Here is a 27,794-nt window from a genome sequence, read left to right as displayed (position 1 = left end):
AACAGGCCTAGGACTCTTACTTCCATTCAAGAGACCTTCACACACAGGAAAAATAAAGACCAATTTTAAATTCCATCATTTAGAGACTAACTAGCTGGCCTGTGATGACTTCAACAACAGCTTCTCTCTATTCTCCCTACCTCTTTCTTCCTAACCACTCTCTTCTTTTGTGTGTATTTTGTATTGTTTCATAAATCCCTGATGGCATATGTTTTGATTCCTTGAACTGGTTATGAATCTTGCCAGTTCCCTCATTTATGAGTTGAACAAAATCATTGACATGTGTTTTATACTTACAGGAGTTGTGATTTTCTCCTTTTACTGGCAAAATCTTCGTGTAACTGCACGTATGTTTACCCCTATCCTCTTGTGTTTTTATTCCTAGTACATTGCTTCTGTTAATTGTCCCATGTGATGATAACAATATATTACAGAACTGTCATTCCTGGTCACAAGGATTTGGCTTTGACTTTATCCTTAGTGCTCCATACAGCGCTTTGGCATATTGTCCTGCACTTGCTATATTGAGTGAGATGTGAGGGGAGGATGCAATCTCTGAAGTCTCCTGAGTGTGTAGGTTCAAGGGTAGATCCACGACCACCCACTTTACCTGCAACCCTACTCTCAGACTACCTGCTATGTTTTATTCATTTTCTATGAAAACAAGTAACTGCATAGGTAGTCACCACAAACTTAGAGGCTTAAGACCGTATCTATTTATTATCTCATAGTTCTGCAGATCAGAAGACCGGGCAGGCTTGTCTGGGTTCTATGGTTGGGATCACTAGGTGTCATGGAATTCTGCCTACCACACCAGCCTCCCTGCCTTGGCTAACAGTGGCACATCCAACAGAAATGAGACTCAACAAAGGGTTGCGTGCACTCAAGTTTCGGGGGAAGTATGCAATTCCTAGAAACAGAAGGAGAAGCTAGCCAAAAAGGAGACTATCAGGATAAAGAGGGCACAAACTGACAATAAGAAAGTGCTCCCAAAAGTTTATGAGCAAGAGTACTTCATATACCTCCTAGGGTATCCACCATTGTATAAGCAACAGGCAGCTAAATGCCCTTTTGAAATACCTCTAATGTGGATAAAATACTACAGAGTACTGCACTAATGGATTAATGAAATAAAGTATCTAAAAATATGAATTACTATAAAGTCCTAGCCAAACCTAAAATTATTACTATTAAAATGTTTTCTATTATATTAATATTTTCAATATATAAAAGAATAGCTAACAGTTCTTGTATGTTTATTCTATGTCAAGTCCTATGCCTTCACATCAATTATGTCTCTCAGCAATCCTATCAGGTGAGTAGTATTGTTATTCCCATTTTACAGAGGAAATTGATTAAAGAAAAATCAGGGACTTAGACAGAAATCTATTCAGGAAGATAGAACCAAGATTCAAATGTAGGTCTGTCTACTGCCAATCATTCATACTCATCATGTTAATCTATGGATGTTAACAAAACAGTCAGAGAGACAGTCACTATCAGAAAGAAAAGGCTAGACCTGCAGATGGACAGACAGATGGAGAGAACAAACATGGACCCTAAATCTGAAGTTACTGCGTTGGATTCACTAGCTAAGGTAAACTGCTCTGGCTACAGTTTGCTTTTCATATAGCTTTTAAGGAGAACTTCTGGAATTCTCTGTTTCATAATCTTTGAAATGAAAATTATTTCTTGAGTATTTGCTTGTTATTTATGACATTGCACTTTTTTTTAATTCCTTGCCAAACTGTCAGGGATACCTTCTGTAGCTGGGGCCAAGTGGGAGAATTATTGTACTGATTAAATTGCTAAGGACAGAACAAAATTACCTCATTAGAATCAAACCAAAACTGGGGTGCCTAGGTGGCTCAGTCGGTTGAGCGTCTGACTTCGGCTCAGGTCATGATCTCATGGCTCATGAGTTCCAGCCCCGTGTGGGGCTCTGTGCTGACAGCTCAGAGTATAGAGCCTACTTTGGATTCTGTGTCTCCCTCTCTCTCTCTGCCCTTCCCCTGCTCGCACTGTCTCTCTCTCTTTCTCTCTCTCTCTCAAAACTAATAAACATTAAAACAAAATTTTTTTAAAAAAGAATTAAGCCAAAACCTAGCCATGATGGAACATTTCTTACTTCCATAAAAAGTAAGATCCCAGGGATGTGGAAGGGTAGATACACTATAAAAGTAATCTGGGGCGCCTGGGTTCCTCAGTCGGTTAAGCCTCCGACTTTGGCTCAGGTCAAGATCTCATGGTTAGTGGGTTCGAGTCCTGTGTTGGGCTCTGTGCTGACAGCTGAGAGCTTGGAGCCTGCTTTGGATTCTGTGTCTCCCTTTCTCTCTGCCCCTCCCCCGCTCATGCTCTGTCTCTCTGCCTCTCAAAAATGAGTAAACATTTAAAATATTTTTAAAAACAAATAAAAGCAACCTGGTGCAGGGAAAACTGGAGAGTAACAAGAAAACAGCAAGTGATGAATGGGGTGAAGAGCAAGGGAAATGGACTGGTAAATAAATGACATTGGAAATGTGGCTGTTTGGATCATTACATCACAGGGTTATTTTATTATTATTTTTTTAAGTTTTCTTTTAAATTTACTTATTTGGGTGGGGGGAGGGACAGAGAGCAGGAGAGAGAGAGAATTCCAAACAGGCTCCGAGCTGTCAGTGCAGAGCCTGATGCAGGGCTCGATCCCAGGAGCTGAGATCATGACCCGAGTTGAAATCAAGAGTCAGATGCTCAACTGACGAAGCCACCCAGGCACCCCAATACAGGGTGATTTTAAATGTCACTCTGTACATAATTAGATATGTCTTGTCACTATTATACTTATTGATTTATTTACCTATTTCTGTATCAGTATCACACTGTAAGGTTTTATATTGTATTTTGGTATCTTACAGGGTAAGTTCTTCCTCATTGCTGTTTTTCAAAAATTTACTGGTTCCAAAACAATTTTGAGAACAAAGCTGCAGACATCATGCTGAGATCCTGGATCTCAAACTATATTACAAATCTACAGCAATAAAACTGTATGGTATTGGCATAAAAACAGACATATTGATCAATGGAACAGAATGGAGAGCTCAGAAATAAACCTATGTTAGATATAATACATATATATATATATAATATATATTATATTTTTAAACTGTGTGAAACCCACTAATTACTATCCTCCCAAATTTAAAATGAGGAGAGTAGGTTTGACCAGAGTGAGTAAATTTCACAAGAATCCACTTCTGGCAGAGGAAACCTGTCTAGGGTCTGGACTCCAGCACAGGGGCCCTACTTGCCTTTGGGTTTATTTGATATTTATTTGACATTTGTTTAGTACCTACTATGTGCCAGGCACTGTTCAAGGTGATGAATATAGCAATAAACAAAATAGACACAAATTTCTGTCCTCATAGAATTTATATACTATTGTGTTGGCAAGACCCTGGGTTTATTTCATTAGTATGTTAAGATATTTAGTAATAAATACCCATCATAACATTCTGTTCAGAGATATGATTAATTCTGAGCAGTATCCTGGTTATCCTTTCCTTGGGGATCTGACTGCATCCCTTTACAGAAACTGGAAGGGTTCTGAGCCCAGACTTCCCATTACTATGCTTCTTTTGACAAGAAGAGCTAGAATTATGCATTTATGACTTAGGCTTTATTTCCATGATGATTCCCAAACGATGACAGCCAATTGTGCATTTCTGATGGGAGTACCTCTGCTCCAGTTCTGCTCCAAGGGCTCGAGCAGCACCAGACCAGGACCAGGCAAGTAGCTGGAGGTTGGAGGTTTCTGAAACACTGGATCCAAACTCTACCTACCTGTGGGAATTCAAAGAATCCTTTCATTTAGTTATCTCCACAACCCCCTACACTTCCTGTAACTTCTGTCCCACGTTACTTTTATGCTCCTAGAAGTATATCTAATGTGCTACTAGAAGTATGGTAAAATTTCTACGAAAATGAGTTTTTTACTTTTAAAATATTTTAACAAGCAGTGAGTATAACATGCTACCATAACTGATGAAGTTCATGGACATAATGAGGCAGATGAAAGTTTCTTGGCACACAAAGAAATTCGAGTATCTAGGCTATAAAACATGGAGTTCTAGGCATGCCCAGGTCTCAAAGACGGAAATCTTGGAGCAGACTGCCACCTGCAGGATAACTTCCCAACTAACTCTAGAAGAAAAAGCTGGCTTTATATCAATGTCAAAGACCAATCCCAGTAAAAACAGATTTCGTGATAATCAATGGTGGAAGCTATGTTCCTTGCAGTACTTTTCTTATAATTAAGTATTAAATTTAATAATTTAATACATAAACCATTAGTTTTATTTAAATAAAAATGCCCCTTTCTTTGATTCTTTTTTTTTTAAAATTACTTCGATTCAATTCTCTTTACATCAATTCTTTCCCTTGCTTTTAAATGGTCAAAAACAACCACCTTCATTTTGCTGAGAGATGAGGACACTAAAAACATTACAACCAGTCTATAAAAATATGGTAACTTTGGAAACCCTGCTACTTCCTAGTGGGTCCCTTTTATCTTTTATGGATTAATGACTATATATATATATATATATATATATATATATGACAATATTTCTAAAGAATCTCAAGTAGAAGGAGCAACATAATAATCTGTTTACAAATGGGGAGTGGGGAGCGGGGGAGGCAGGAAGAGAGAGTATGTAACAATACTGGTGTTTTTTTTCCTAACGTCTTACTGGCTATTCCTTTCACTAAGTTATAGGGCAGTTTCTCTGGCTTTAAAAGAGAAATAAGTTAGGGAATGACGTGGTGACACAGAACTTAATAGTATACATAAATAACACACATTAGTATCAAAAATAAACAAAAGAGAAAGGACAGCAGGACTGAATCTGATACAAGCAAATCAAACTGCTTTTTTTTTTTTTTTTTTTTAAGATTTTTAAACAATGTTTTAAAGTAATCTCTACACCCCAGGTGGGCCTCGAGTTCAAGAGCTGCAGGCTTCATCTACCCAGCCAAGCCAGGTGCCCTGAAAGAATACACTTTCATTATTTTCCTCTCAGAAAACAGGAAAGGGCGATTTTAGGACCTTCCTTTATCCTGGTGCAGTCAGTTCCATTTTTATCGGCTTCCTTCAGCGGCCCTGACCTGTGAAAGGACGTCAAGGTCTTCGATTTCCTTACCACTTTGATTCTCTACTCAGCCTGCAACTTTGAAATCACGTGGAAAGCTTGAACCAACGCCGGTCATTAGAATTAAATCAGAAAGTCTGGGGGGAGGTCAGGCCTGGTACGGTTTTAAAGCTTCTCTCCCGACTTCCCAACTTGCAGGGTTGAGAACAGACGTGAGTCTCAGTTTAGGCCGGGGCCCCTCCCGAGGCCCCTCCCCCCGGAAGCAGCCAAAGGCGGTCGCAAGCCTCGCATCCCGAAGGGAGGCACTCGCTAGGACACACTCAGGGCGGAGACGCGGCGTGCGACCTCCCGACCGCTAGGGGGCGAACGGCGCGCTTTGGCGCCCATTTTTCGGCAATGGGCTGGCTCGACCCCACGCGTGCGCATGCTCGATGCGTCCAGGAGGGCGCCGGTGCCGGTGACTTCCCACGTGTGGTGTGAACCTAGAGCGCATCATGTTGTGAGGAGATGGGGGCTGCTGTGTCTCGCGCAATCAGGAATTTCAACCTAGAGAACCGGGCGGAACGGGAAATCAGCAAAATGAAGCCCTCTCCCGCTCCCAGGCACCCCTCCACTAAGAGCCTGCTGCGCGAGCAGATGAGCCGTAAGTGGTGCAAGGGGGCGTTTGGACTCCGCGCGCGGGGTCCCGGGGCGGGCTTGGGGGTTCCACGCCCGTGGATCTTGGTCCAGTGGCGGGGGTGACCGGGGTTGGCCGCAGTGACTTGTCAGCCGAGCGCGGTAAGGTGAATCCCCCAGGCCGGTGACATTGAGACTGTCCCGTTGCGCCCTCGGTGGAGTGGCGGCTCCGCCCATTTCGAAGTTGCGGAGGTGGCAGCCGCTACCCCGGCCGTACAGGCCCTCGGAGGCTTTTACCTTTAATGCTTGAGGTCCGGAATCCGAGTCAGAAGTTCCTCGGAAGTGCTCTCTAGGGGTCTTCACAGAACGGTCGACGCCGGGCCTGACCTAGCATTTTGATTTACATGTACAATATTTCCTATATTGTCCGAGTGATTGTTCATTAAGCAAAAAATTAAAAGTGGCTGCCTTGTGTTAAATGTTAGGATCTTAGAGGGAATTTTCTTTGGGTTTAATATCGTGACATTCTTTTTCTTAGACCATCCAGAAATTAAGGGAGAAGTTGCTAGAAAAGATGACAAACTGCTGTCCTTCCTAAGAGATGTGTATGTTGATTCCAAAGATCCTGTGTCTTCTGTGAAGGTAATGTGTGTTTTAATTCAGCAGATAAGTAATTGAACCTTTTTGTGTTCCAGGGAAACGAACAAGAGAAGCGTCGTAGGTGGTGAAAGAGAGTGAGCGCTCTGCCTGTTTAAAACTGTCAATGTAGTTGTGACCAATGTACAGGGCATTGGCAAAACTTAAGCTCAGTGGCGATATTATTTCACAATTTGTAGGATTTTGTAAGGTACTTCCAAGTGATTGTCATTTGAAGAGGAGAGCTTTAATACTATTTTCTCATCTTTAAGTGGGTTGAGTTTTGTCCCAATCTCAGGGATTCCTTTAGTGTTGTGTTGTTGGTGTTTTGTTTTTTAAAGATATATTCAGATAGGAAACGTAAAAATTGGGAGTTTATGGAATACATCGGGAATGGGAACCTATATGTAAGATCTATATATAAATACAGTGCACAAGTGCTTTGTATATATGTGAACAAAACAGACTTAGTCCTTGCTCTCAGTGCTTATAATATTGTGAGGGACACAGACATTAAACAGATGAGCAACCATAAGTACATAATTACTGATACGACTGTGACAGAGAAGTATAGGCACTGTGAGTCTACAGAGGGACCTGTTTGTGATTGGACAACCAAGGGTGGTTTCTGAGAAAGGGACATTTAAGCTCAGGCCTGAGGGATGAACCTGAGTTAACTAGATGAGTTTGTTGGGGCAGGAAGGATCTAAGTAGGGGGAAGAGTGGGATTAAAGGAGAGGAAAGTGCCAATGACAACTCCCAGCTATTTTTCCATTCGAAAATTCTCTGGTCCTCTCTGTTTAGATTGGTAATACTGTTTGCACAGATACACTTATTAATGTAATTTTCATTAGATAAGCAAAATAAAACTGATGTAAAATAAGGTTTGTGAATTGTTGCATGTAATAGCAATTATAGGGCTCATTTATCACCAGATGTTCCCGTAAAAAAGATGGAAGGGTTGATGTTCATTTTTTGTGTGTTAAATACTTCCAACAATAACAGGTGTTGAATAATACTTCTGACTGCTGTTTCTCTCATGCTATACTAAATCATGCATTAAAAAACTGGCCCTTGGGGAGTGAAAAAAATTTAAGCTTTTATGAATACAGTTACATAGATACAATACACGAGGAGATATATGGTCGTATTAAAATTTGGGGGAAAAGTCTAAAAAGACTCGAATGACAATGAAAAACAGGTTGAAGTACCTATTTATGTTTTGCCCCTTTTTCTCTTTTGGGTAATTCATAGTTTTCTTAACGATTTGTGATGTTTGTAGACATTAGTGATACTGTGTATATATCAATTTTGTTTATTTATTTATTTATTTTTTTAATTTTTTTTTCAACGTTTATTTTTGGGACAGAGAGACACAGAGCATGAACGGGGGAGGGGCAGAGAGAGAGGGAGACACAGAATCGGAAACAGGCTCCAGGCTCTGAGCCATCAGCCCAGAGCCTGACGCGGGGCTCGAACTCACGGACCGCGAGATCGTGACCTGGCTGAAGTCGGACGCTTAACCGACTGCGCCACCCAGGCGCCCCTCAATTTTGTTTATTTAAAAAAATTTTTTTTTAATGTTTATTTATTTTAAGGAAGAGAGATAGTGCAAGCAGGGAAGGGGCAGAGAGAGAGGGAGACGCAGAATCTGAAGCAGGCTCCAGGCTGTGAGCCATCAGCACAGAGCCTGATGTGGGGCTCGAACTCAAGAACTGTGGGATCATGACCTGAGCTGAAGTCAGATGCTTAACCAACTGAGCCACCCCAGTGCCCGGTGACTTCTTTGTGTTTATTTTTGAGAGAGACAGCACATGCCAGTGCACACACCTGCACAAGCCAGGGAGGGACAGAGAATCCAAAGCAGACTCTGTGTTGACAGCAGTTAGCATGTTGCGGGGTTTGAACTCATGAACCGTGAGACTGTGACTTGAGCTGAAGTTGGATGCTGAACCAACTGAGCCACTCAGGCGCCCCTTTTGTCTGGCTTTTTAACTTAATATTGCTATTCAAAAATCTGTCAAATATGTTAGTCTTTTTGTTTTTCGTGGTATTGGAAGTCTGGACTCCCTCCAACATAAAAGCAGTTTATCTTGCTGTTATGACTGTATATTTTCTGTTAAAATCTATGTTCTACATAAAGATTACAGTGGTGTGTGGAGATCTTTTCAACTGGATGGCCAGTTGTCTAAATATAATTTATTGAATAACCAGGTCTTTTCTCCACTCACTTAAAATACTAATATATGCAAGTCTGTTTCTGGATTCATCAGTTCTACCTGCTTTTCTATTTCGATACTAGGATCATACTATATTAATTAATGGAAGTTTGTAATGTGTCTTGATATCTGTTACAGCCTTCTATCTCACACTACTCCCCAAAAGTTTCATGACTCTTGTCACACTTGTTTCCAGATGAACTTGAGAATCAAATGGTCAGGTTCTTTAGTAAGTCTGATTTGGATTTTTAGTGTAATTGAATTGGAATGTACAGGTTAATTTGAAAATTAACATCTTTGTATTACTCAGCTTTGGGGGGATAGAGGGAAGGTTGCTACCATAGGATCTTTTTTCACCCCAAGGTTTTTAACTATTGCCAATTGGCAGAAAGTGAGTGATTTTTGTATTACAGCTACCCACATTGCAAGGTTATTTCTATTAGTTTTTCGGTTTGTTGTATTATTTTTCTGAAGATTCTCTCATATCAGCATAGAATTAGTTTTCTCATAACGTGTACTACTACATTTATTGTGTTTGTAGCATTAACATAGCAGTGAAAATTGGTATTCTATCCTGCTGTTTCCTTAAATAGGATGTCTTTAATGTTTCAGCCTTAATTATAATAAAGTGATATGGTTTCTGATTAAAAATACTTTTTTCACATTTGGGACTTTTTTATTGTTAATTTGCTTAGAGTTTTTTGTTTGCTTTGTTTTTTCTTTTTAATCAAGAGAGGATGTTGAATTTTCAGATACTGTTTCAGTGTCATAATACTTTAGTATTTAATATTAAACAGAAGGGAAATTGAATAAAAATGTGTATCGAGTGGAAGAAGGATTACCTGGGAAAGTTAAGAGAAAGTTAAGAAAGATAAGAGAAGCTTTGAATTTTGGAAAGTGAAGAAGTTTGGATGAATATTTCAGGCCAGAGTTACAATATAGAGGTAGAAGAATATTATGCCTTCCGGAACCAGTTAGACTTCATTACAGTCAGGGGAAAGTGTGAGCAATAAATTTGGGAGAATTGAGATAGGATGGAGGTAATAGGGAGCCAATCACGAAGATCCTTATTTGTCTTGCTAAGAAATTTGGGTTTTATCTTGAGGACAGTGGAATGTCATTGAAGAGTTTCTTATCTGATTGGCTTCATAATGGGCTGGAAGGGAATAAAATGCATTTTATCTAATCAAAGGAGACCAGTCCGGAGGCTTTTGTAGTAGTGCCCACAGGAGACTTTGGCTTGAACTAGGGTGATGTAGTGACCAGGAGAGAAGTGAATGTGTTCAAGAGGGACTTAGAAGTCATTATCAACAGGATTTGGTCATTGATTGGATGTAATACATGAGGGAGAGGGAGATGTCAGGTATAATATGACATAACAAACGCTTTAAGTTTTGGAATGAGATACAGAGGGAAGTGATATTGGTCACTGAAATAGAAAATATGGGATAGAATTGGATTTTCAGAGGAAAGGGGTAATTTCAGTTTTAGACATATTGATTTTGAGGTGCTTGTAGATAATCCAAGTAAAGATGCCCTTTACACATTTGGGAATTTGGATCTGTAAGTAAGGAGAAAAGTCTAGGTTTGAGATCAGCTTGGAAAGTTATTAACACATAAGTAATAATGGAAGTCTAGTGTGTGGGGGGGATTACTGTAGTAGAATGTGAAGACTGAAAAGAGGGCTTGGGCCAGAACTGGGAGCACACTAACCTTCAGGGGGCAGCTGAAGAGGAAAAAGTCCACAAGAACAAAGGACCCACTAGAGAGACAGATGGAAAACTAGGAAAGGAGTGGCATGGAAACCAAGGGGAAGGTTATTATGGTCAATGGCATCAGATCTATAGTGAGCATACTTGAAGCCTGAAAAGTGTCTTCTGCATTAAGATCTAATCTAATCCTGGATCAGAGATCACGAATACCATCTTTAAAGCTTAACTAGAGAAAAGGAAACTGGCCATAAACAAAGTGTCGTTCTGGGTTTGGTGGGCATTTTTGAAAGATAGTGACTATGGCATTTTTATATTTTGACCAAACAGCAGCAGTAGGCAGGGTACAATTGAAAGAAAAAGGAAAAGGGAATGATTGGCAAGGCCAAGTAATGAATGAAATACAGGGCACAGCACAAGGATTATACTTGGATGGGACAGACAGATGGAAAGATGGGTGTACCTAGGTTGGGTTTTTTTATTATGTTTGTGTATTAGTTTATTTTCTCTCAAGAGGCAAAATCCCTAGCATATTTGAATTCATTTAAGGTGTTTGGAGGTATTGAATATGAAATAAAAAACTAGGAAACAGAATGGAGATTATCAAGTAAGTTATTAGGGCAGCATCAGAATTCTGCCCTCCTAAAACAGGTTTAATCTAATCAATTCATTTTTGTTATTTTAATATGCATGAAATAATGTGATGAGTGGATGGTAGGCAATTGATTGTTATTTTGTAGAACTACCTAGATTTCTTAATGATGATTGAGCTGTAGTTATAAAATAGTGATTTGCAAAAGTGCCGTTGAATGTGTGGGTCATTGTAATGAGAAAGCCTAGTTTGGAGAAGCATATGTAGCATTTATTTGAAGAATAGTGGAGATTTGAGAAGCATGAAAGTAGATGTCACATCTTTTCTCTCATCTTGAAAGCCCTTTGTTTTTGTTTTTTGATACTAGGTAACAGATGCTGGAAAACGTCAAGAGCCAAAGGAGTTCAGATTGGTAAAAGGCCAAGACTTCAACATGATGAGTATTAAGAACATTCCCAAAGGCAAAATTTCCATTGTAGAGGCATTGACACTTCTCAATAATCATAAACTTTATCCAGAAACGTGGACTGCTGAGAAAATAGCAGAAGAATACTGTCTAGAACAGAAAGATGTAAAATCCCTTCTCAAATATTTTGTTACTTTTGAAGTCAAAATCATCCCTCCTGAAGACAAGAAAGCAATACCATCAAAATGAAGAAAATGTTGAAATTACTTTTCCTATATGTAGTTTCTCATTTAGTTTCAAATTACTGAGTGTTTAAAGCTCCCTCCTTGGGAGAGCATACTATTTATTGAGCCCTGCTGAATTTTCAGGATTGCTGGTAGAATGAATTTTGTTTTCTTGTAAAGTTTAATTCGGTTTAGGCATATGTTCATGTGTAATATCAGCAGGACTAATCACATGTATACATTTATTATAAATAAAAAAGTTAATGTATAATTTTAGCACATCATATCATCAGCTTTTAAATTGATCATATGATCTCTTGGGAAATGTCCTGTATCTCCCTCATTTAACATTCAAAGTTTTGCCATCCAATTTAGGTGATTAATTTATTCTTCCTATGGAATTGTGAAAGTAAGAGTTTTCCTACCTTTTGTGACTATATTGTTAGGGTAAGGGAGACTTGACAGGTAGGATAACAGTATTTCCCAAATGAAAGCAGACAGGAAAGTGGACACAAAATCAATAGAAAGTACATTTTTATTATTATAGGGAATAACATTTAGTGAGGACTTCTCTTGTTTTGAATTGGTTTTATGTATGGAATAACTTCGTAAAATTATAAAAAGGAATTGATATTTATGAAATTTTAGCAGTCTCTGTTTTGACAAACGGGTAAATCCAGAAGCTTTCAGAGAAGCAGGCAGTCGTGAGAGCTGTCTGGAAAAGTAACTTCTCTGGATTTAATAGAGAAATAACAAGAAAATTGTGAAGAATGGTTAAATCAAAGAACCATGGTAAATGAAATTTGGTGATGAATTATATGTATGTTTTCTCATTTAAATGCTGGTTGAAGGAAGAGAGAAAAAATTGCAAGAAGCGTGAAATGTGATTATTGGAAGGGACCTGGGAAATTGCTGCTTTGTCAATTGAACTAACTTATGAGTACAGTGTGTATTGGCACTAGGGTCTTGAGTGAGGTTATGTAAGTTTAGCTCTGTCATATTACCACCCGTGGGATCTTGGGTAGATTGTGTAGCCTCTTGGAGACTGACTTTTCTCTAAAAAATGAACAAAATGCTGCCTTATTTAACTCTAATGAGTACCGTGAACACAAATAACAATAAAGGACTGGACAAATAGGACCTGTTTTTTGCAATTAAGAACAGAGAGCTGGGGAGGTTTCATGACCTATTTAGGATTATTCTCTAGTTTATGACATAGCCATGTCCAAAATCTAGGTTTTCAGATTCCTAGTGTTTTTTCTGGTGGGCCAAAAAGAAGCATATTTCAAAAGAGCAGGAAGTGTAAGTTACAGGAATTACAGACATGCACTACTTCCCAGGGATTCCCTTGGGAATGTTATGGAAGATGCTGAGGAATTCAGCATGATGACGGAAGGAAGCATTTGCAATGCTGAAAAGAGAAAAATGGGCTGAGATGGGAAATTTTAAGCTTGTTTTCAACTGCAGGTTCATTACGTGAATAAACTGTACCTTGTTTATATTTGGTTCAAAAGTGTTCTTTTAAGAAAACAACTGTATAAAATTGCATTTCAAAATCAATCCGTCCACAAAACTGTTTTCCTTTATCAAATAAAGGTCAATACTTGAATTACAAATACTGCTATTTCTGAGCCATCTTCCCTATTCAGATCTACTACACACTGTGGTTAGACGTATGTAAATCTGGCTGTTATATGGTGTCACAAGATAAAATAAAGTACTTCCATATCTTTCATTGGCCTCGTACTGCTTTTCATTATATGTGGGAGAGCACTTGAGTAGTAGTGGTGTCACAGAAAGCATGGAGTTTAGATTTAGAAAACCTGGGTGTAGATCTCAGCATCACCACTAGCCGATAATATCTTAAAAGCAGTGACTGTGCTAGGCACTGATCTCGGTGCTTTACATTTACTAACTTGCTTGATACTTACCATAGGCAGGAAGAGAAGTACTGTTTATCATATTTTACAGAGGAAATTGAAGCACAGAGATCTAAAATAACTTTTCAAAGATTAGTAAGTGTTGGAACCTGGATTTAAACCTTAGTAGTAGATTATTTTCAAAATCTTGTGCTCCTAAATGTTTTACTGTGTTGCCTCTTTGGGATTGTAAGAATTAACTGATGGCATTCAAGGTGCAGGACTACTCAGTGCCCACCGTATATGAGAAACATGTCTGGACCCTCTCTGCTATGATAGACTGGTTTAGTAAGTCTGAAAGATGCCTTTGTTGATGGCTTCTAGATGGGGGGGGGGGTGTTCTAAAAAATATTTAATGACTAGTATGGCAGCATTAAAAAGTATTGTCTAGTGTGTGCTGACCATCTGTGGAGATAAAATAGTTGCAGTGTCTGGGTCTAAAGTTTATTGTGAAAAAAAAAAATGAAGGAACAGGAGATAGAGAGTGGCTTTGAAGGAGAGAAGCTTTCCAGGTATGAAAAAAGGAGGAGGGAAAGAATTCCTGGGGATGAAAAGACTTGGGGTTAGTCAGGAGAGGAGGCTGGAAGTTTAATCATAGGGTGGGGAGGAGAACAGGTCCAGAGAGCCCATAAAACAAAAGCTGCCAAAGTAGGTACGTTCGGTAAAGCTCTATGATAAACAGGGTTACCATATAATTTATTGCCCAAACTGGGACACTTGAGAGTGAAAAGGGCACCAATTACATTAGAACAATAGGGACAATAGCTTAAACTAGAATATCTTAGGTAAACTAGGATGTATAGTCATCCTAACCACAAAAGGCATTAATGGAGGTCTTAAAGGCCATCTCACCAATGACCCCTATCTGTGCCAGAGGGCTCTGATTGGCCCCAACTAATGCTTGTACATGGACATTCCCTCCATATCTACTCCACGCCCTTAAAACACCCATAATCCCAAAAAGAGGAGGGTAGAGCCCTGGACAATTAGTGATTAGGAAGCTTCTGTACCCATAACTGGGTACCCATCACTGAACGTATAGAACTGAAGCAGTTCGAAGCATCCTGAATTGGGGCAGTGCTTTTAGACAGTTTGTCGGGTACAAGTTGAAAATATATAAGAAATGAGCACACATAAAGGGTTAAAATAGTTTTATGCATCTTAAGTAGCCATCTTTATAGTAGCTACTCTATCTTACTTGTCCTGACAAAGACCGATCCATTAAATACTTAGAAGGAATATCTATCCATTTGCTTATCTGAACATTCCATATCTTCTGCTTTAGGAAGAAATAGGCCTGAATTACTCGTTAGGAGAAATGATGAAATATCAGAAGCACTTAGATCTAAATCTCTATATAAAAACCAAAGCAGAGCATTTGGGTCACTAATTCCATGGTCTTTCTTTGCCATTGTCTGTGCTCCAACAGAACTATGTCTCAGGAATACCTGTGAGGAGAATGGTAGAAGAGGAGCTCACCAGTTAAAAGAACAGTATCCTGAACAGACACGATGCTCTGTAATTTTTTAGTGTGTTGATGTGAAGTATATAGTTGGTAATACCAAAATTGCTTCCTCCTTGCTTCCTGTGGGGAAAAAAAAGCAACAGGTAGGTCATTAGAAAGATGAATAATTTTGGAACAAGAATTTAGTCAAAATGGGATAAGCCAGTACTTGGGGGTTGAGTAGTATTTCCTTTCCTGAAATGAAAGGAAATAGCAGTGTACAGTCTTGAGCAGGAAGATTTCTTGGTTGCATGAGAGAATATAACCTTTGGAAGAGTTCATCTACTTTTGAAAGAGGAAAACCACAACAATGCCACCTGGCTGGGGATATACTCTGAGTATGGCTCCAAAGCAAGTAAATGAATAAAAAGACCTATGTGAAGTGAAAGATTGATTACTGACAGCCACAGCTGGAAACAGAGGGGGCCACTGAGGAAACAAACAATAGTTTTATTTATTTCTAAAATAAGCCTCAGGCCTTTCTCTTATTTCAGAAAGGTAAATATTGATTAAATCTAATACATGTATGTTTGGTAGTAAAAATTCCATTTAGAGCCAAATTTTTCTTTAAATGTCTTACTGCATTTTGAGGTAAGCATAATACAAATCGTCCAATAATTGAGTTATGTAATGAGGATTATTACTTTAATTTTAGAATGATCTATAACTCCCTTTCATTTTTCAGTGATGATCACTACACAACAGTATATTTTTGTATGATATTTAAATTTTATTTATTTTTATTTTTTCAATATATGACATTACAATCTCACCTGTCTTTATATGGATTGATGAGCATATAAACAGATGCTGCTTTTTAATTACCCAAATAAAAAACAATACAAATGGGCTCCTACTTATTATATAGATTATTATTGGCATAGGAAAACCCTTGCATAGAATATTCAATTCTCTTTAACTCTATTCATCATTCCTTAGGCCGTCATCCATTCATTATTCAATCATTTCTGTATGCCAGTGCTGGTCCATAACTGATTCTATTAGTTCAGATAAGAAGCTTAGAAATGGAAAAACCACTTAAAGTTTGTCTTATAGAAAGAAAGAAGTGAGAGGAAGGGAAAGAGGGAAAGTGGAGGAAGAGCGAGAGAGGCAGATAGAGAGAGGGGGGATGAGAGAATGGGAAACTATTTTTTGCTTTATAAGAATCCCAGAAATACATCATCAAAGCAAAATGAGTACCTTTTCTCCTCTTAGGTTATTTTGTTGTTGCATCTTTTCCCTTTATTGCTGGCCCTGGTGCTTCTGGAGGAATAGCAAAAGGTAAGATAAAAGATTTTTTGAAGGACTAGATGTAAAAGATTATAGAGCCTCAAAACAGCATCCATAATGAGACCTTTAAATATTTAGGTTGACACATTCTATTTTTTAAGAGACCCGCTTTTAGGTAGGTCAAATGTATGACCCAGTTCTGAATGTAGAGATATGAGATTAATAGTATGATTTTTTTTAATGTTCTCTGCTTGCTCAAGTCATTTATTAAGCCAAAAGAAGACATTTAAACTTTGCTTAATGGTTGTTTTTTTTTTTTTCAGTGTACTGTTACTTATTTTGAAAGAGCTATAGAGAGAGCAACTGGGGAAGAGCAGAGAGAGAGGAAGACAGAGGACCAAGAAGGCTCCATGCTGTCAACACAGAACCCAACGTGGGGCTCAAACTCGAACCGTGAGATAAGGACCTGAGCCAAAATCAAGAGTTGGACGCTTAACCGACTGAGCCACCCAGGTGTCCCTGCTTAATAGTTTTTTAAAAGTGGCTTTTCAAGTCATTTGAATCAGTCAGTAATTACATCAATAATATTGCTAATTATTCATTCACCACAAACACTTATCAATCTATCTACGGTGTGCCAGTTGCTATTCTAGAAGCTGGGGGATGCAGCAGGGAAGATGAAGTTTTACACAGCTCACAGTTTCACAATGTTGGCTGCTATTTCAGTTATCTGTTGTTTTTGCTCCACAGCAAACCATCTCAAAATCTAGCAGCTTAAAACAACAGTTTGTTATTGTCTCTCATGGTTTTGTGGATTGTTGGAGCTTAGCTGGGTGTTTCTGCCCTGGGTTCTCATGTAGAGACATGGCCGGGGCTGGTGTCATCTGAAGCGTCCAAGATGGCCCACTCACATGGCAGCTGACGCAGGTTGTTAGGTGAAAGTTCAGCTAAGACCGGATGGCAACATCCATAGGCAAGCGCTGCATGTGGGATGAGCTTGTTGTAGCTGCAGCAAATGGCTGGGTTCCAAAAGCAAATGTTGCAGGACAAAGAAAGCGGATTGTCAGAACATGACTCCTTTATTCTATTTGTCAGAGCAGTCACAGAGCCTGCCTTGATCCAAGGGTAGAGGACACACAGAGTCCACACCTCTCTATGGGAAAAGTGTCAAAGAATTTGTTGCCATCTTTGCCCTTTGCGGTGCATCATATCATGAAACGCGTGCTGCCAATTTGTCTCATTTTGGTGGTGTTAACTTTGATAGCTAGGTTAAGGTGGCATCTTTCACATTTTCTCTGTAAAATGACTAATTTTCCTCTTTTAGTGAATAAGTCACTGATTAGGAAGGGGCATGAGGTATTAGAAGTGTTCTCTGTCTTGACCTGGGTAGACGTTGCATTAGTATATACGTATGTATATCTATATCAAGCTGGGCATTTCAAAATAAAGTATTTTACATACTTGAGTTGTTATGCTTAATACCACAATAAAAAAATTTAAAAATCCAAGTTGCCATCTCACCTTCTTGACCCTTGCCCAGCTGTACTTTGTTTGGTTGGTTTGGCAATGATTCCACTAGTGTCTCAATGACAAAGACTGCAAAACTCAGACACCTCTGGCTGTTCTCTAACTCACCCCCACCTTCAACTCTAGGCCTGAGTCATGACTCTGTAATTCGTTTTCCAACTGGCATCCAGACTGATTTTTCTTTAAAAATGCAAATATGAAACTGTTGCTCCCCTGCTTTAAATCCATCCCATCGGCCCTAGGATAAAATCCAAGTTTGTTAAATTATAAGGCGCTCCGTGTCTGCTTAATCTCTCCAAACTCATCTCTCATGACTTTCTCTGAGTGAACTCCAGTCTGCTTAATCTCTCCAAACTCATCTCTCATGACTTTCTCTGAGTGAACTCCAGTCCTCCCAATGAAGTCTCCTCCTGATGAATGTATTTACCTATGACCTAACGTGCACAATAGCACTTCAGGGGTTTATTGAATGGTAATTTAGTTCAATTCTGTTTAATGAATATTACTGAGTATTAATTGAGTGCAATCTCCGAGCTGAGTATAGAGGTAAGTTACGGTAAGGAATTAACAAAGTCTTTGCTTCCTGCTCAGATAAGAGAAGAGTACAAATTACCCCACTACAGGGCAGAATTTAATAAGGGCCCTAAGAAGTATAAACACAATGCAATGGGAATTCAAAGGAGGGAGAGATGAGAAGCCTCCTGTGCAGGGTTTATTTGCCTTAATTAATGCCACTGTCCCAAGGAGAATGAAGCTGCCATGTAAGGGGGGAAATCATAGAAATGTAATTAGTTCATCAAAGAATTAAGTTTCCAGACAGCCCAGTCCCTCTGGCTCTAAGGCATAGTTGGTGACTATAGACAGAAGGTCTTCCACTCCCTGTGAACATACTTTCACTTTTCTTGAGAGGCTATTGAAAGGATTTGCCTTTTGTGTGTCTTTGATACTCTTAGGCTGGTAGATACAGTTTCTATTTTTAATTTCTCCTTGCAGAGCACTGCTGTGGCTGGAGCAAGCGTAGGCTGAGATTCTCCCTGGGACACTCACTACAGGGCTTGTGTGTGGAACAGAACATGCCATCCCAAGAAAGACTTCTTTAGTGTTTAAGAAGTGTGACCTCTGGCAAGGTCCCAGGTCTTCATATTTCGTTAGATACCTAATGTCCCTTTTATACCTAGTGTTTATATTTATAGACATTAGAATCCTTTGTGCAGCTGCTATGCAGAAGAGCCAGAAGAGTGGGCTGTAGTAGTCTCTTAGGGCTACTGTAACAAAGTACCGCAGACCCCGTAGCCCAGACAATAGATGTTTTCTCACAGTGCTGGAGTCTACAAGTTTGAGATCAAGGTGTTAGCACAGTTGTTTCTTCTGGGGCCCCTCTCCTGAGTTTGAAGTCTTCTTGCTGTGTCTTCACACAGTCTTTCCCCTGTACCTGTGACCAAAAGAACATCAGCACATTGTGGGGGCACCTGTGGGGCTCAGTCGGTTAAGTGACGGACTTCAGCTCAGGTCATGATCTCAAGGTTCATGAATTTGAGCCCCGCGTCAGGTTCTGTGCTCAGTGCAAATCCTGCTTTGGATCCTCTGTCTCCCTCTCTCTCTCTGCCCCTCCCTCCACTGGCTCTCTCTTTTGCTCTCAAAAATAAATAATAAAACTTTTTTTTTTGTTTTGTTTTAAGTTAAAAAAAAAAAAAAAGGAAGAAGAAGAGGCTCCTGAATGGCTCAGTTGGTTAAATGTTCAACTTCGGCTCAGGTCATGATCTCATGGTTCCTGGGTTCGAGCCCCACATGGGGTTCTGGGCTAACAGCTCAGAGCCTGGAGCCTGCTTCGGATTCTGTGTCTCCCTCTCTCTCTGCCCCTCCCCCACTTGTGCACGCGTGTGTGTGCGCTCTCTCTCTCTCTCAAACATAAATAAACATTTGAAAAAATTAAAAAAAAAAAAACAACACAAACAACTCCAGCACATTGGATTGGGGCCTACCCTAATGATCTCACTTAACCTTAATTACCTCTTTGAAGGCCCTTTCTCCAAATATAGTCACATTCTGAGGTACTAGGGGGTAGAACTTAAACACACAAATTTTGAGGGAACACAGTTCAACCCATAGCACCAACCTATGTCAGATTTTAGCCGCACATAATTATTTGTAGGGACATAATGTGATCGTGGTGCTTTTTACATTGCATAAAGTGCAATTTAATTTGTGCTGTGGTATAGCCTGAACAATTCTGTTAATGATAATTAGGTGCAGTCCCCATTGAAACACCCCATAGCACTGGGTGGTATCTTAGGATAAGGTCCAACTCTTTTGTTTTGCAAGTTCAGGTACGGTGTGTAAAGTCAAATAATTAAAAGCAGAGTCTAGAACTCAGGGTCTTGATTCCCTGATTCACCATGTAATGTTACACCTATCTTGTAACATCACTTAATTTTCTAAAAATGACCTGGAAACCTTGCAAGATTTTAGAGTCTTTTGCCCTTAGAAATAAAATTAGCAGGAGGTCTGGTCTAAGTTTAAGGCTTCTAATCCAAAGCACTAAGACTTCTTAGTGCTTTGAAAATATTCACAACCCATAGGTAATACCTGTGATAATTTTTCATAAGTGAATTAGAGGGTATGGAGCATATTAATGAGGCACGCCTGTATTCAAATGTCAGCTTCTCCCGCTGATGAACAACTTACTTAAACATTCTCAATTTCATCTCCCCACCAATGAAGTTCCCCCACTATTTATTTAGCCGTTAGAATATATCAAAATAATAAGAAGTAAGTGTCCAATCTTCACTATCTTTAGAATAGAATAAAAGCCACATCATCATAGCAATGTAAAATTTTAATATATTTCCCTATCATAACTGTGATAATGATTTAAAAATACTGGTTTCGAGGCCTATTGCAAAAGTTTTTTCCTGCTATTTTTGTTACAGCTTTGTATTTTTTAAAATGCTTATTTATTTTTGAGAGAGAGAGAGTGCAGGGGAAGGGCAGAGAGAAAGGAAGACACAGAATCCAAAGCTGGCTCCAGTCTCTGAGCTGTCAGCACAGAGCCCAACACAGGGCTCCAACTCACAAACCGTGAGATCATGACCTGAACTGAAGTCAGATGCTTAACCGACTGAGCCATTCAGGTGCCCTACAACTTTGTAAGTTTGAATCCTCATTACTTCACATGTGCCCTCAGATTTATGAACTTTTATCACAAGTTTGAAATTTTTTTTTCAGAATGTATAATACAGTTTATGAGTATAAAATAAAGTGATTTCACCAACTGAGAGTTTAATCAATTACAGGGAAAGCAAATTCTGTAAAAAGAATGTTATTAATTTAGGAAGGTGTCAAACTTGATTTGAGGTAACTTAAGAGATAGTATGAAATATAGGACATTAGAAAGAAGATTCATTCTTAAACATTTAACTTAATACAAAGTGCAATATAGTCAGACTCCATCACTTGGTATTTTAGTATTTGGGGGTACCAGATAGAAACGGACCATTTAAGTAAAAGTGATCTCTAAGAAGAAAGCAAGTAATAGGTATATAGGCAAACTCTTAGTTGGAGGCAAGTACTGAGAACTCATTTAACTTGTTCTGGAGAATAATTTGCTTTTAAAATCCAAAATCGCTTTAAAGATTTAGCACATTACTAGGTATTTGAGGAGATTATGCTTATTACAATGCATCCCTTCTTCTTCCAACTGGACTTCCACTTAGAAAGACATGCATGTTTACATATCTTTGCTTGTCCTGCGAATTTACAAAGAGCAAAACTGAACTCCTTTAAAATTATTGTCACTGGTGCAGCTTCCATTTTTGTAATTTTCATTTGGGAGATTTCAATCTGACTCCAAAGGTAGTAAATTTTTATGAAATGAATAATCTGTGGGAAGCCCAAAAGTAAAACCTTTTATTCCTTTGTAGAGTATTATAAGTATATGAAACATTGAGTTTATAATGATAATGGTGATAATAATAATGATACTTTTATCATAGCTTATAGTTACAGTGTATATCATTTACTAGGCATAGTAGTAAGCACTTTATATTCCTTATTTCATTTTATCTTCACCATTACTCTACATGGTAACTTCTTTTATTATCCCCAATTTCCAGGTGAGAAAATCTTAGAGCGCTAAATACTTGCTTGACCTAAGATCATGTTGCTAGTCAGTGGGGGAGGGGCTAGGGTAGGAGTACTTCCTGTCGAAAGCCCAGGTCTTGACCACAGTGATGGTGGGCTACCATACCTTCACCATCACCACACCTGTATTCTACTTGTAATGCTCAGCACCTAACAACCAAGACTCCTTTTTTTAAAAAAAATTTCTTTAATGTTTATTTTTGAGAAAGAGAGAGAGAGAGAGACAGAGTGTGAGTAGGGTAGGGGCAGAGAGAGAGGGAGACAGAATCCGAAGCAGGCTCCAGGCTCTGAGCTTTCAGCATAGAGCCCGACGTGGGGCTCGAACTCACAAACCACAAGATCATTACCTGAGCCCAAATCAGAAGCTTAACCATCTAAGCCACCCAGGTGCCCCTCCTTTTAACTTGGAAGCTAGAAACAACTATAACCATTGCCTAAGCTTCCCAGAAAGATAAATTTCAAAGGGAAATGAAATACCACGATGAATCTTACAGGCTAAGCGGTTATTGGGTTGGACATAAAGGGAAAGGTAGGAATTCACCGTGAGCAAACATTTAGTAGAGAGAGAGCCAGCCACATTATGTCAAGGTTTTGAGGTGAGATAGAGAATATGGAAATGGTCAGTCAATTTACTCAGATCTGAGTCAATACTTTGCCTTGCATTCTTTTATCCCACATCCCTCTGCCCCCCTACCAAGGATTATGCCTTTGGTTTCTTTATTTAACAGGTTTGGAGGGCCTAGACTATCCTGTATTGCTAGAGCCTATCTTATATCACGTTCTATCCTGAGACTCTGCAGTCTTGCTGTTTGCCGTATCTTTGATGAATCAATGCTGGCCTTTGAGGTGCACACACATGGTTCTGCATAGTATCCTTGGTGATGGGATGCTGATAGAGGCTTTCAAATGCGAATTAACTAGACCTTTATACCTCAGGCATCTCAAGGGCTCAAGGAAGAAATGTCAGCTCCTTAAATGACACTCCTACAGACAGGTACCAAAAGCTCTCTCCTCTGTTAACAACATCTTATTAAGTTTATTGTGGCACATTGGTTGATTGTTCTGGTGATTGTAAGGGAGAGAAGATGGAGCCAGGAAGGGCAGTGAAAAGTTTTGCTTTGAGGGGAGGGAGATGGGCTCTAACACCTTTTACCTGAGCTCATCCTCATGAACTGGTCTTGGCTATCATGTTACTTATATCTATGATTTTCCATATTTTTTTCCATATGCAATAAATACACCTAAGAATCCTCAAAAAGTAAGAAAGTAACTGTGATATTTGAGCCTGTTTTTCCATCCGACTAGCCTCTGCCATCACTTAAACCCCTGTACAGTCATGTCCTGAAAGCAATATTGGTACATTATTCTTATTCTATTCATCATTAACAGTGTTTAGAGTTTTCAAAGGTATTTCTCCAGTTCTATCACGTTGATTCTAACAGTTATGATGAAGACACAATCAAGTAAATATTTGACCCTTAGCATTCTTTAAGGCTCAGCTACTACTGGGGCTAATTCTACTTTAGGCAGAATTAATTAGTCCTATTGATTAGGTCTCACACAGAGAGCTAAGGTTCTGGCACATGTGGGTGTGGCTTCCTTCTCATATCTGGTAGTTCTGACTGAGAGAACTTTGAGTGGCCAGAGGTCATCACAGGCCTTTTCTGGGCTTCTCTCCTTCCCAGCTGATTGTGACAGCATGTGTTCTTAAATGGACACCCTACCAGTCAGCCCTTGAAGGCTGTGCAGTGCCCTGCAAACAATTACAGGTATGAAAGATGAAGAATGGCCTCCCTCCACACCGTCTGCTGTATTAACTCAGGATTTGGGTGGGGGTGGGGGTGGGGCTGAGGGGAGTTGTCCTAGATTTCCTTCTGGCCTATTTGAAATATCAAAGAATGAGAAAAAGCAACCAGACACCTCAGTATTAGAAACCTCTTTGTTCAAAGGTGAAGGTGGAGCAGCAAAGCTAATTTATCATGTATCTCTTGAAAACGTTCCTTCCCCGTTGTCAGTTAGGAGAGGGGAGGTCAGCGCTCTTTTTGAAAAGGAAAATAGGAAAAGTTAGCAAGAATTTGAAGATGGTTTGAACTGCGTTTTCTTCTGGAATTTCAAGAATAGTATTTTCATGTGTAAATATTTTTACTCATTCTAAATTTTTTTTTTTAAAGTCTTTATTTTTATTTTGAAAGAGAGACAGAGTGTGAGCAGGGGAGGGAGAGAGAGGGGGAGACATAGAATCCGAAACAGGTTCCAGGCTCTGATCTGTCAGCACAGAGCCCCATGTGGGGCTGGAAACCACAAGCTGGGAGATCATGACTTCAGTCGAAGTCAGACGCTCAATCAACTGAGCCACTCAGGCATCCCACTCTTACTTATTCTAAAAGGGAAAGAGGAAAATGATCATTTTTGAGGGATGAAAATACAATGTGAAGGCTCTAAAATAATTCTAATATCTGCAGCACAGTTCGTTTACTTTCACTGTTGTGGTTGAGGGCATAGGGAAGAGAGGTGAAGCTATTTTCCTTCTGTGGACTCCAACTCCAACTTCTTTCTTTCCCAGAAGTTTTTCTTGTTTTTTTTTTTTTTTCATTTCTTTTCTTTTCTTTTGCAAAATGTTTATTTTTCAACATGGTGTACAATTTCACAAATCATTTATCTTCATTCATCATTTTTCTACTTAGGACTTCACAAACATCTAGCTCTCAAAAGGATTCCAGAGAAACTGAAGTCACACAGTCTTGTTCTTCGCTTTACCTCAGAACAACACAATAATGTTTTCTAGGTATTTCTGTTTTTACCTTATAATGAGAACCCTCACTCAATCTAAAATTGCACACACCTCTGCGCTGTTACATTTCTGGCTGACTTTAACCTGAATAAGGCCTTCAGGTTTTCCCGAAATCACACGTGTGTGATGCCTGTTTTCAAGGCAGGACATAGCCTGTTACCATCAGAATTCAGTGTTTATTTCCCATTGAAATGAAAAAGGCTCTCTAGCTGTCCAACTAGCTGTACTTTTTCAGCAGTTCTGAATAAACGTTTCAACCCATAATGAGTCATTGTGGGATTTGATGATGAAAATGGAATTAGAGACAGGGTAATTTACGTCCATGCTGGCCACCCATTAAAGTTTTCAACAAATGCGGGTCAGGCAAAAAGATGGCGGTGGTTTTCAAAATGTGGAGAAACAGTTCACAAAGACTGGTGCTACTGTTCTGTGAAATGTACTCTTCTGTGAAAACAAAACAAAACAGGCAAAGCCGCTGTCCTTGCTGGTATGATTGGCTGGTGGGCAGACCTCCTGCTCCATGTCAAGAGAACCTTCCATGGAGATGAAATCGGGTTCCCAAGGGCAAGGCTTGTGTCAGCTGTGCTGACAGCTCGGGGCCTGGAGCCTTCTGCTGTCAGACGTTGGAATTGGGTCCCCATGGGGAGAGAGCCTTAGCTAGGGTTAGGGTTCGGTCCAGGGACGTTGCCAGGGCCGAAGCGACTCCGGGTTTCCATCCTAGGAGCTGAGCCCGCAGGATCTAGCCCTGCCCCACATGCCAGCATGTTCCCATCCTCAAGATGAAACTTTTGATCTGGAATGAAGGCAATCTGAGGAAGGTGGTTCCTGTGTCAAAGAGGCCTGGGTTAGCTTCCCCTCTGATCTGTGTGGCACTCCTTGAGGCCCCAGAATTGGGGCCCTTGTGGGCAAGTCAGACCATTTGGGGCAGGGATTTTTGCTGAGCATCAGTAAATTCAGAATTTGCCCAGGTGTTCTAAGGAATTCTTCTGTAATCCAGCCTCTACTGCCTGGAAAGTTGCTCGAGGATAGACTGTCTACGTCTCTCACAGTTCCCTTTTACCCCTGCAAACAACCAGATGCATTTTTCTCAGATAATCAAGCAAACATTCAACCTTTTAGCCAAAATGAGCCGAGTTGTACAACTTTAGCTTTTAAGCTTTTCACACTTTCAAAGCTCTGCACTTAGTGCAAGAAAGCGTCCTTCTTAGTATGAAATTGTACATTTGACTTGCAGTGGAATATTGGGAAAGGTTAAGGAGCCTCAGAATGACCAATGATGGCATACGTAAGTGGGCTACCACAAGAAAGGGGGAAAGGGAAACTTGTGAATTCAGTCAGTAAACAGGCTACAAAGTGCAAACCTTCTCAGTATTCAGCATTACTCCTGAGAGCAAGTCACAGCACCACATGGCTTCTGACTTGCCAGTTTCCCTGCACCCCTGTGCCCTCTCAGAGAGGAGGCAATTATGCTTAATTTTATATTCACTGGTTGAATTTCCTTAAACCACTTTAAATATCAGAGCAGCATTCTTACCCATAAACAGAAATGCTGTTCTGAACTGATTATTTAAATGAGTTTGTCAGTTTCACAGACTGGAAATTGTTTAGGGGATTTTGTCTCCAAAAGACCTTTAGAAAATACTACCAAAGATCTTTTATTAAAGTGAGGCAAGTGATAAAGAACCAAATCTTTCTAAAATTACAGATTATGAATCACCGGAAAAACTGATGGCTCATGCATATCAAATCTGTGCTTGAAAACATCATATTGCCAGAAGGCTGTGACTAGAACGGAGAGTAGAAAAAAGATGCAAAACGTCAATGGCGACCGTGTAACAATGATCAACTAGATCACTTTTGACAGAAAAGCAAACCTGCTAACTATATTTTTGCTTCTCTGGTAGACATTACCCACTGTAGATGCTGAAAAAAGATCCTTGCGTGGTATTCCTAGCAAAAGAAAAATCAGAGTATTTTAAAAGATACTGCCATGTATATAAGCTGTCTTGCTTACAGTGGCAATGCCTTGTTTTTAAATAATGATGTTGGTTTTGTGACATTTATTAGATTCTGATATCTGAGGGCATAATGACTATAAAATCTGAGATAATGAAAGAAGAACCTGAGATAAAGAAAGAAGAAAGGACCTCAAAGGTCCTACGGGTGAGAGCAACAGATTGACCCTTTCAAGGTTTCCTCCTTCTCTCCCTCCTTCTTCCTTCTCCATCCTCCCCTTCCCCCTCCTGCTCCTCCCCTTCTCCCAATCCCATCCTTCTCCCTCTCCTCTCCTCCTCCTCCTCCTCTTCCTTCTTCTTCTTTTCCTCCCCTTCATCCTCCTCTTTCTGCTTCTCTGTCTCCTCCTCCTCCTCTTTCAATATTTGATAAACTAAGTGTCTTTTAGGACACTCTCCAATATCCCACTTAATGCATCTTTTTTTGGAAATTATGACTGCACCAGGGAACTCTATTGTGGGTGTTAGTTGTGCTTGTCCCTGTAGGGTAGAAGGAGTTCATCAAGTTAAAAGAAAGAAAGAAAGAAAGAAAGAAAGAAAGAAAGAAAGGAAGGAAGGAAGGAAGGAAGGAAGGAAGGAAGGAAGAAAGAAAGAAAGAAAGAAAGAAAGAAAGAAAGAAAGAAAAAGAAAAACTATGTATATTAAGTTTGAGATGTTGGACTTTCCCTCATTGAAAGTAGAGTGGTCTTTCCTGCATTTCCTCTAATACGGAGCAGAGAAAATGATGAGTAAATTATTTTTTTATGTTTATTTATTTTTTAGAGAATTAGAGAGTGCAAGTGGGAGAGAGAGAGGGAAACAGAGGATCTGAAATGGGCTCTGTGCTGACAGCAGAGAGGTGGATGCAGGACTTGAACTCATGAATTGTGAGATCATGACCTAAGCCAAAGTTGGACGCCTAACCAACTGAGCCACCCAGGTGCCCCAAGGAGTAAATGATTTTCAAATGAACGAACAATCACATTCAGACTAGAGCAGATTTCCCTGTAGACATATCCAGTATGTATCATACCTAGAATTGTTATGACACATTTAAAAAATCAACGTAAAGTCTCCATTAAAAAATTGTTTTTGAAGGAGGCACCTGGGTGACTCAGTCGGTTAAGCATCTGACTTGGGCTCAGGTCATGATCTCATGGTTCAT

At 39.6% G+C, this 27,794-nt stretch overlaps 1 protein-coding gene and 2 long non-coding RNA genes across 5 annotated transcripts in view; 1 reads left to right on the top strand and 2 right to left on the bottom strand.

The window, feature by feature from the left end:
* Nucleotides 1–3,636: 3,636 nt before the first annotated feature.
* LOC102902434 lies at nucleotides 3,637–5,389 on the bottom strand. Its single transcript, XR_440326.4, has 2 exons — nucleotides 5,178–5,389; nucleotides 3,637–3,819 (listed from the first exon to the last, which is right to left on the bottom strand). It is a non-coding gene; the product is annotated as an uncharacterized LOC102902434 (long non-coding RNA).
* Nucleotides 5,390–5,533: 144 nt separating this feature from the next.
* Nucleotides 5,534–13,262, top strand: NDUFAF4 (NADH:ubiquinone oxidoreductase complex assembly factor 4). Its single transcript, XM_003986394.6, has 3 exons — nucleotides 5,534–5,769; nucleotides 6,280–6,383; nucleotides 11,265–13,262. The coding sequence occupies exons 1-3, from the start codon at nucleotides 5,634–5,636 to the stop codon at nucleotides 11,550–11,552; spliced, it is 528 nt and encodes a 175-aa protein (XP_003986443.1). The 5' UTR covers nucleotides 5,534–5,633; the 3' UTR covers nucleotides 11,553–13,262.
* Nucleotides 13,263–15,109: 1,847 nt separating this feature from the next.
* The window catches only part of LOC123385480, a 55,781-nt gene continuing 43,096 nt past the window's right edge, over nucleotides 15,110–27,794 (bottom strand). For 2 of the 3 annotated variants that reach the window (XR_006598072.1, XR_006598071.1), the window contains one exon: nucleotides 24,138–25,700. This is a non-coding gene — a long non-coding RNA (uncharacterized LOC123385480). Of the gene's footprint in view, nucleotides 16,214–24,137; nucleotides 25,701–27,794 lie in introns of those variants that run through there. The other variant, XR_006598073.1, reaches the window with a different exon arrangement.

The sequence above is a fragment of the Felis catus genome, chromosome B2 (genome assembly GCF_018350175.1).
Source record: "Felis catus isolate Fca126 chromosome B2, F.catus_Fca126_mat1.0, whole genome shotgun sequence".
NCBI lineage: Eukaryota > Metazoa > Chordata > Mammalia > Carnivora > Felidae > Felis > Felis catus.
The sequence above is the reverse complement of the archived record's forward strand: the minus strand, read 5'-3'. Positions and strand labels throughout refer to the sequence as shown.

What these genes read in the sequence shown, in the direction of transcription:
- NDUFAF4 (XM_003986394.6), top strand. Translation starts at nt 5,634, where the DNA reads ATGGGGGCTGCTGTGTCTCGCGCAATCAGGAATTTCAACCTAGAGAAC. An exon ending in GCTGCGCGAGCAGATGAGCC is followed by an intron (nt 5,770 to 6,279) that starts GTAAGTGGTGCA and finishes TCTTTTTCTTAG; the next exon opens with ACCATCCAGAAATTAAGGGA. An exon ending in ATCCTGTGTCTTCTGTGAAG is followed by an intron (nt 6,384 to 11,264) that starts GTAATGTGTGTT and finishes TTTTGATACTAG; the next exon opens with GTAACAGATGCTGGAAAACG.